This window comes from Ciconia boyciana, chromosome 27 (assembly GCF_034638445.1).
Source record: "Ciconia boyciana chromosome 27, ASM3463844v1, whole genome shotgun sequence".
NCBI lineage: Eukaryota > Metazoa > Chordata > Aves > Ciconiiformes > Ciconiidae > Ciconia > Ciconia boyciana.
In genome coordinates this window covers 2,518,896-2,527,784 of record NC_132960.1, presented here as the reverse complement: position 1 = coordinate 2,527,784, position 8,889 = coordinate 2,518,896, and the positions used below count along the sequence as shown (strand labels likewise).

General features: G+C 67.8%; 1 protein-coding gene across 3 annotated transcripts; it reads right to left on the bottom strand.

The window, feature by feature from the left end:
• Window positions 1-1,812: 1,812 nt before the first annotated feature.
• On the bottom strand, window positions 1,813-8,234 carry KRT8 (keratin 8). 3 transcript variants are annotated; one of them, XM_072847471.1, is made up of 10 exons: window positions 8,100-8,234; window positions 7,632-8,055; window positions 5,615-5,823; window positions 4,782-4,842; window positions 4,593-4,688; window positions 4,336-4,500; window positions 3,855-3,980; window positions 3,035-3,255; window positions 2,354-2,409; window positions 1,813-2,262 (listed from the first exon to the last, which is right to left on the bottom strand). In XM_072847471.1, the coding sequence occupies exons 2-10, from the start codon at window positions 7,962-7,964 to the stop codon at window positions 2,066-2,068; spliced, it is 1,464 nt and encodes a 487-aa protein (XP_072703572.1). In that variant the 5' UTR covers window positions 7,965-8,055; window positions 8,100-8,234; the 3' UTR covers window positions 1,813-2,065. The 3 variants fall into 3 exon arrangements, with proteins under 3 accessions (XP_072703572.1, XP_072703570.1, XP_072703571.1); XM_072847469.1 differs by having other exon boundaries at window positions 7,632-8,234; XM_072847470.1 differs by having other exon boundaries at window positions 1,813-2,259; window positions 7,632-8,234.
• Between the last annotated feature and the right edge of the window lie 655 nt (window positions 8,235-8,889).

Below are 8,889 nucleotides of genomic sequence, written 5' to 3'. Positions count from 1 at the left end.
CCTCCCCCCGGCTAAGGGGTCACCGGAGGTGCCAGCAGTGCCAGGGGATGGTGAGCCCCCACCTCCATTGCATGGGCCCCCAAAGCCGCCCACAGCCCACCCTGAACCCCCAAATCCCCCTACCCCAGCCACATCCCCGTGTGAGCAGGATCCGTCCCCAGCCCAGACGAGCGGCTGCTGCTAATTATTAACCAGGGGGCAAAGTCCCCGTCTGCTGCCTCCCAGCTCCGAGGCGGGGTTCCCCCTCCTGCCGTCCCCTCTGCGGGGACACCCCAGGGACGGCTCCGAGCCGGGGTCCCCGTCCCGCCTGCCCCCCATGTCTCTGCCACCAAGCAGCTCTGATGGCCCCAGTCATGTCCCCCGTCACCTCCGAGGGGGTCAGGGTGGAAAATCCCATTAAACACACACCCACCCCACACACACACCCCCCCTGTTCCTAGGGCTGGATCTCAAGGGGGGGCTGGGACCCCCAAACTGGGCTGCTTCACTCCCTCCCTGCGTCTCCAAGGTGTCCCCTCCTCCCTGGGTGACCGGGGGCCTCTCTGGCCCGACTTTTGGCACAGCAAACCCCACGGGTGGGGCGATCCCCCGGCTTTTCGGGGTGCAGAGGCAGCTGAAAATAAAAGGCTCCCACAATTCCCCCCCCCCAGCAGCCCCCTGGGGCTCAACCCTGATACGAGACACTGGAGAATCCCACGGGGCTGAGCCTTGGGGTGGCTGGGGCAGCTCCCGGACCCGGGCGACGCAGGACAGCCATGATGGCAGCCGACACTGGGATCCCAAAGGGAACCTTGGTTTGGGGAAAAATACTGACGGATTTGGCCAGTTGGATTTTGAACACCGCTGGCCGCGGCCTCGTCACAGCCAGCGCTAACGAGGGCCGTAATTAAGGCCCGTGTGGGCTGCTGCCGGGGAGCCTAAAAGACACCCCCCAACGCACCGCATGGCATGGGCTGCACTGGGGGCTGCAGGCTGGGACGGATCCTGGCACCCCGGGATGGACACAGGCACCCCAGGAGGGACCCTGGCACCCAGGGCTGGGCCCTGGCATGTGGGACCCCAGGAGGGACCCTGGCACCCCAAGACAGATCCTGGCACCCAGGGATGGGCCCTGGCACCCGTGAATCCTGGCATGTGGGACCCCAGGAGGGACCCTGGCACCCCAAGACAGATCCTGGCACCCAGGGCTGGGTCCTGGCACCCTGAATCCTGGCATGTGGGACCCCAGGAGGGACCCTCGCACCCCAAAACAGATCCTGGCACCCTGGGACGGATGCCGGTACCCAGGGATGGGTCCTGGCACCCCAAGACAGATCCTGGCACCCAGGGATGGGCCCTGGCACCCGTGAATCCTGGCATGTGGGACCCCAGGAGGGAGCCTGGCAGTTTGGGACAGATCCTGGCACCCCAAGATGGACTCTGGCACCCTGGGATGGGTCCTGGCACCCTGGGACAGACCCCAGCAGGCTGGGCTGGATCCTGGCACCCCACAAACCCTGGCACCCCAGGTGGCTCCTGGCACCCCAGTACTGATGCTGGCACCATGGGACCGATCCTGGCACCCCGGGATGGACCCCGGCACCGCAGGATGGACCCCGGCAGGGTGGGACGGATCCTGGCACCCTGGGTGGACCTTGGTACCCCGGGTGGCTCCTGGCACCCCAGGACGGATCCTGGCACCCCGGGACAGACCCCAGCAGGCTGGGACAGATCCTGGCACCCCTGGCGCGGGGCGGACACTCCTCCACGTCCCCGCGGGCAGCAGGTCCTGGCACCGGCGTTTACCAAAAGCTCTGTATTTTGAAGGCTTTATTCCAGCAGCAGAGCTGGCGGGAGCCCCCCCCCATTTCCCACCCCACAGCTCCGACGGGGACATGGGGGGGCCAGGACGGACAGGGGGGCATTGGGGACAATGGGGGGGTTGGAGGCCTCGGTAGGGACCGGGGGGCACTGGCTCAGATTGCCCTGGGAGGGGGGAAGGGGGTGCCAGGGGTCCCATCCATCTGTGGGCCGGATCCGGCCACCGAAGGCTCCCGCGGAGGGACCCCCCCAGGGCGGAGGGGGCTCAGCTGGACAGGACGTCGGAGGACTCGGACACCAGCTTGCCATCGCGGGTCTCAATCTTCTTGATGACGATGGCGCGGGACTTGGTGAGGGACGAGTTCTCCAGGGCGGGGGGGGGCACGGCGTAGCCAGAGCTGGCGAAGCCCCCGCCAAAGCCTCCCCCGAAGGCTGCCCCAAAGCCCCCCCCGAAGCCAGCTGCTGCGGGAGAGGGGCCAGCCATGAGCACGGTGGCACCTGCTGGTGGCACCCAAGGCAGGGGGGTCCCTGCCACCACCACCCCCCACCTTACCTGAGTATCCCATCGTCTTGGTGTGGATGCTGAGGTTTTGCATGCCAGACTCCAGCCTGCCAGGAGAAATTTGGGGGGGGGGACACACAACACTGAGTGTGGGGGTGGGGGGCTAAGGGACATGCCTGAGGCCAGGTGGAGAGGCTGTGGCAGAGGGACATGGGCTCCTCCTGGTCGTGGCCACAGCCTTGAGCCACGGACACCCAGGGTGGGGCTGTGGGATGCCTGTGGGACGTGGGGTGCCCATGGGACGTGGGGTGCCCACGGGATGCCCGTGGGGTGCCCATGGGATGCCCATGGGTCGTGGGGTGCCCATGGGACGTGGGGTGTCCACGGGACGTGGGGTGTCCACGGGATGCCCGTGGGACGTGGGGTGCCCATGGGACGTGGGGTGTCCACGGGACGTGGGGTGTCCACGGGATGCCCATGGGTCGTGGGGTGCCCATGGGATGTGGGGTGCCCATGGGACGTGGGGTGTCCACGGGATGCCCGTGGGACGTGGGGTGCCCATGGGACGTGGGGTGTCCACGGGACGTGGGGTGTCCACGGGATGCCCGTGGGACGTGGGGTGCCCATGGGATGTGGGGTGCCCACGGGATGCGGGATACGGGATGCGGGGTACGGGATGCGGGTCCCATCATGTCACCCCCCCGGGTGCCAGCAAGGCGGGGGTGCCCCCACCTGCTCTCCTCGCCCTCCAGCAGCTTCCTGTAGGTCGCGATCTCGATGTCCAGGGCCAGCTTGACGTTCATGAGCTCCTGGTACTCGCGGAGCTGCCGGGCCATGTCCTGCTTCGCCTTCTGCAGGGCGGCCTCCAGCTCGGCCAGCTTCCCCTTGGCGTCCTTCAGGGCCAGCTCCCCGCGCTCCTCCGCCTCCGCGATGGCCGTCTCCAGGCTGGCTCGCTGCAACGCGCGCCCGCGGAGGGGGAGTTGACCCGGAGAAGGGGCTGGGGTCCCCTTCGTGCCTCAGCACCCCTCAGCTGCCAGCATCTCCCATGTCCCGGCAGCCCCTGCCCCCAGCAGCCCCCAAGAATCCCATGTCCCAGTATCCCAAGCCCCCCAGTATTCCCCACGTCCCACCACGCCTCGTCCCCACCATCCCCCGTGCCCCCCGGCATCCCTCGCCCCCCAGCATTCCCCACATCCCAGTATCCCTCAGCCCCCCCCAGCATCTGTCGCTCCCCAGCATCCCCATGTCCCACCATCCCACACCCCCCCCGCGGCCCTCACCCCTCAGCATCCCCCATGTCCCACCATCCCTCACCCCCCAGCACCCCCATGTCCCACCATCCCTCCCCCCACCATCCCCCACACCCAGGCTATGTACCCCCCCCCATCTTCGCTCTCCCGATCCCTCCTCCCATCTGGGGCTGCCAAGGCTCCGCGGGCAGCCGGGGGGCTCAAGGCCCCGAGGGACCACGGGGATGCTGGCGTGGGAGGGCGGCAGCGGCAGGAGCGGGCAGCGTCTTCTCGCTCTCCCGCCCCGGGAGCCATTCCCAGACCTGATTCTTGAGCGCCTCGATCTCCGCCTGGATCCTCTGGATCAGCCTGTTGAGCTCGTTGATCTCGCCGCGGGTGTTGCGCAGGTCGTCCCCGTGCTTCCCCGCCGTCGTCTTCAGCTCCTCGTACTGCGGGGACCGGAGCGGGCGGGATGGAGATGGGGATGCCCTCCCCCCCTCCTTTCCCCCAGCGCCCCAAAATGGAAGGAAAAGAGCCGGGACGCGCCCACGCCGGGAGCGATGCTCGGGGCCGGGCTGTCGCGGCTCTGGTTGGGTTGGGAGCCGGGATGTCTCCCACGCAGCAGCCGCCTGCTCCGGGGCAGGGAGGGTGTTTGCCCGGCCGGGTTGGAGGGTAAAGCCAGGGAGAGGAGGAGGAGGAGGAGGAAGGAGCCTGCGCTTCCTTCCTGGCAGATCGGGGAGCAGCGGGGACCACCGGGGGGGAGGTGGGAACGTCCCGCACCCCGGGGCTGGTGGCGCGGCTCACCTTGATCTGGTACATGCTCTCGGCCTCGGCGCGGCTGCGGTTGGCGATGTCCTCGTACTGCGCCTTCACCTCGGCGATGATCCCGTCCAGGTCCAGGCTGCGGTTGTTGTCCATGGAGAGGACGACGGAGGTGTCGGAGATCTGAGACTGCAGCTCCCGGAGCTCCTGCGTGCAATGGAGGGGGGGGGGGGTGTCTGGGGCTGAGCACAGGCAACTCAGTGCACATGGGCCCCCCCCCAAGGGAGGAGACCCCCTACCTCGTCATAAAGCTGCCTCAAGAAGTTGATTTCATCGGTCAAGCTCTCCAGGCGCGACTCCAGCTCCACCTTGTTCATGTAGGCTTCGTCCACGTCCTGCGGGCAGAGCAGGCAGCCCGTCGGCCCCCCCTCCCCACCAGCCCCCCCGGCGGTGCCTGGCCCCTGCCAGACCCGGGGTCCCCCCCTCACCTTTTTGAGCAGGACAAACTCATTTTCCTTCTCGGTGCGGTGGTTGATCTCCTCTTCGTACCTTGGGGAAGAGGGGAGGGCTTGGAGCCAGGGCAGGGGGGGGACAGGGATGCGGGGACGTGGGGATACGGGGACATGGGGATATGGGGATGCAGGGACATGGGGACAGGTAGACATGGGGACACGGGGATGCGGGGACATGGGGGACATGGGAATATGGGGACACAGGGATGCAGGGACATGGGGACATGTAGACATGGGGGATATAGGGATATGGGGACACAGGGGTGCAGGGACATGGGGACATGGGGATATGGGGACAGCGGGGACACGGGGATGCAGGGACATGGGGACAGGTAGACATGGGGACGTGGGGATGGGGGGACGTGGGGATGGGGGGATGCAGGGACATGGGGGACATGGGGATATGGGGACAAAGGGATGCAGGGACATGGGGACATGGGAATTTGGGGATATGGGGACAAAGGGATGCAGGGACATGGGGACATGGGAATTTGGGGACATGGGGCCACGGGGATGCAGGGACGCGGGGTCCCACCCACCAGGATGCCCCTTGCAGTGGAAGAACCGCCCTCCCCAGGCAAAGCCACCCCAGTGACGGCCGGAGGGGACGCCCCAGCCCCACCCCGGCACCCTCAGCCACCCGCAGCCACCTCGGGGACACGGCGAGCCGCCGCGCCCCGAGACGGAGACCACGCCGAGGGGACCCATCGCGCATCCCCAACCGCACAAGGCACCCTAGGAGGGGCACAAGCGGCGGGGTGCAGCCCTGCCGGCCCCGGGCAGGTCCTGGACGCGGGGACGGGACTGACTTGTTCTTGAACTCCTCCACTAGCCCCTGCATGTTGCCCAGCTCGGCTTCCAGGCGCAGGCGCTCCTGGCCCAGGCCCTCGAGCTGCCGGCGCAGGCTGGCGATGTACGCCTCGAAGAGCCCGCTCATGTTGCTGCGGGTGGTCTTCTGGGTCTGCAGGAGGCTCCACTTGGTCTCCAGCATCTTGTTCTGCTGCTCCAGGAAACGAACCTGAGGCGGGGGAGATTTGGGGGGGACGGGGGGGGTGTCAGCATCACCCCCGCCCCGTCAATCCTGCCCTGGGCTTCGGCACCCGGCGTGGGTCATGGGGATGGGTGCTCGGTGCTGGTTTGCAAGGGGCAGAGGGTGAGGGGGTGAGTGGGGTGGCAGGGGGCGAGGCTGGGGTCCCAGGTGCAAATCTGGGGTCCTGGGTGCAAATCTGGGGTCCTGGGTGCTGCTTTGCAAGGGGAAAAGGGTGAGTGGGGTGGCAGGGGGCAGATCTAGGGTCCTGGGTGCAAATTTGGGGTCCTGGGTGCAAATCTGGGGTCCTGGGTGCTGCTTTGCAAGGGGAAAAGGGTGAGGGGGGTGGCAGGCGGCAGATCTAGGGTCCTGGGTGCAAATTTGGGGTCCCGGGTGCAAATCTGGGGTCCTGGGTGCTGCTTTGCAAGGGGAAAAGGGTGAGGGGGTGGCAGGGGGCAGATCTAGGGTCCTGGGTGCAAATTTGGGGTCCTGGGTGCAAATCTGGGGTCCTGGGTGCTGCTTTGCAAGGGGCAGAGGGTGAGTGGGGTGGCAGCGGGCAGATCTAGGGTCCTGGGTGCAAATTTGGGGTCCTGGGTGCAAATCTGGGGTCCTGGGTGCTGCTTTGCAAGGGGAAAAGGGTGAGGGGGGTGGCAGGGGGCAGATCTAGGGCCCTGGGTGCAAGCCTGGGGGTCCTGGGGTGCTTCTGGCATTCTGGGGTGCAAGCCTGGGTTCTCAGGTGCAAACTGGGGTCCCAGGGCGCAAGTCTGGGGTGCAAGTCTGGGGTGGCTGGGTCTGGGGTGCAAACCTGGGGTCCCGGGTGCAATCTGGGGTTGCCCGTGACGGGGCGAGGAGCCCGGCCCCAGCCGAGCACCCGGAAGCAGGTGCCGGGGAGGAAGGGTGCTGGGTGCCGGAGCTGGTGGAACGTGGGGCACCCACCCCAGCGCTGGCTGATTCCTCCGTGGGGGGTGTCCCCATTGCACCCCGGGGGGGACAACGCTCACCCCCACCCCGTCCCGCCCCAGCTCCTGCCCCGGTGCTGCTCCCTGCCCGCCGGCTCGGCCGCCATGTCCTGGGCCCCAGCAGTGGGAGGGGACCAGGGTGTCCCCAGAGCCGGCTGCGGGTCCCCAGGGGGGCCAGGAGGTCCCCGAGGGGGGGGATGGAAGTCCCCAAGGGGTCCAAAATGTAACCAAAGGGGCCAGGGTGTCCCCAAGGGCATCTGAATGTCCCCAAGGGGGGGCAAGTGTGCCCAAAGGGGCTAGGCTGTCCCCAGGGGGGTCTGGGCATCCCCAAGGGCACCAAGAGGTCCCCAAGGGGGGGTAAAATGTGCCCAAAGGGATCAGGAGCTCCCCAAGGAGGTCTGGGTGTCCCCATGGGGGCCAGAATGTCCCTGAGGGGGTCAGGAGGTCCCCAAAGGTCCAGGAGGTCCCCAAAGGGGTCTCGATGTCCCCAGGGGGCTCAGGGTGTGCCTGAAGGGGCCAGGAGGTCCTGGGGGGGCTCAGGAGGTCCCCGAGGGTGTCTCAATGTCCCCAAGGGGCTCAGGGTGTGTCTGAAGGGGCCAGGAGGTCCCCGAGGGGCTCAGGAGGTCCCCAAAGGGGTCTCGATGTCCCCAAGGGGCTCAGGGTGTGCCTGAAGGGGCCAGGAGGTCCCCGAGGGGCTCAGGAGGTCCCCAAAGGGGTCTCGATGTCCCCAAGGGGCTCAGGGTGTGCCTGAAGGGGCCAGGAGGTCCCCAAGGGGCTCAGGAGGTCCCCAGGGGGGTCCCAGCCCTGTCCCCGCGGGGTCTCGCCCCAGCCCGGCCCCACCTTGTCGATGAAGGAAGCGAATTTGTTGTTGAGCGTCTTGATCTGCTCCTTCTCCTCCTTCCGCACCCGCTGGATGCTGGGGTCGATCTCCAGGTTGAGGGGCGTCAGGAGGCTCTGGTTGACGCTGACGGCCGTGATGCCACCCCCCGTCCCGGGCACGACGGCCGGACCCCGGTACAACCCGGCTCCGTAGCGGCTCCCACCGTAGCCGCTGAAGGCTGAAGCCGTACTCATCCTCACACCGGGGCCAGCGGTGTAGGAGTGGGAGCTGAAGGAACGGCCGGGTACGGCCGAGCTGCTTCTCATGGTCTTCCTGGTGATGGAGACGGACATGCTGAGCGGGCAGGAGAGCGGGCAGGAGGGTTGGGAGATGGGCAAGGAGGTTGGGAGATGGGCAAGGAGGTTGGGAGAAGGTTGCAAGGAGGTTGGGAGAAGGTTGCAAGGAGGTTGGGAGAAGGTTGCAAGGAGGTTGCAGGCTGGACAAGAAGGTTGCAAGAGGGTTGCGAGGAGGTTGCAAGAGGGTTGCGCGGAGGTTGGAAGATGGGCAGGGCTGCAAGGCAGGCAGGAGGTGGGTTGCAGGACAGGCAGGACGGGCAGGACGGGTTGAGGGAGGACGGATCCAGGGCGGGGTGAGCAGCTCCGGATTTATATCCAGGAGCTGGGGGAGGAGAGCGGGATGGGAGGGCCTCCAGCCCCGGGAGAGCGGCACCTGCTCCTTAACCCCTTCGGAGCGCCGGGATCCGCCGGGGTCCGCCGGGGTCCGCCGGGGTCCGCCGGGCCTTGCTGCGGGGCCGGATCCTGCCCACCGGGGAGCGAGGTCTCGCTGGCCGTGGGGAAGGCGAGGGGGGCTGGGGGGTGCCGGGGGCGGTGGGAGCCCCCCGGGGCTGGGGGGGCCGCTGCTCGCCCCAAAATCCGGCCGCCGGTGCCCCCCCGCCACATCGGCACCCGGAGCCCCGCACCCAGCTCGGGGGTGAAACCCTCCCGGCACGGGCAGAAGGCGAGTCCCCAGGGCACCGCATGTCCCCAGGGCACCGCACGTCCCCAGGGCACGTCCCCAAGGCACGTCCCCAACCCCTGTTCCCAGCCCCATGTCCCCAACCCGCATGCCCAACCTGGGTCCCCAAGCTTGTGTTGCCAGCCCATGTCCCCAGCCTGTGTCCCCCAATCTATGTCCCCAGCCCCATGTCCCCAACGTGCGTCCCCAAGTCCATGTCCCCAAGCCCATGTCCCCAAGCCTGCGTCCCCAAGCCCTGTCCCC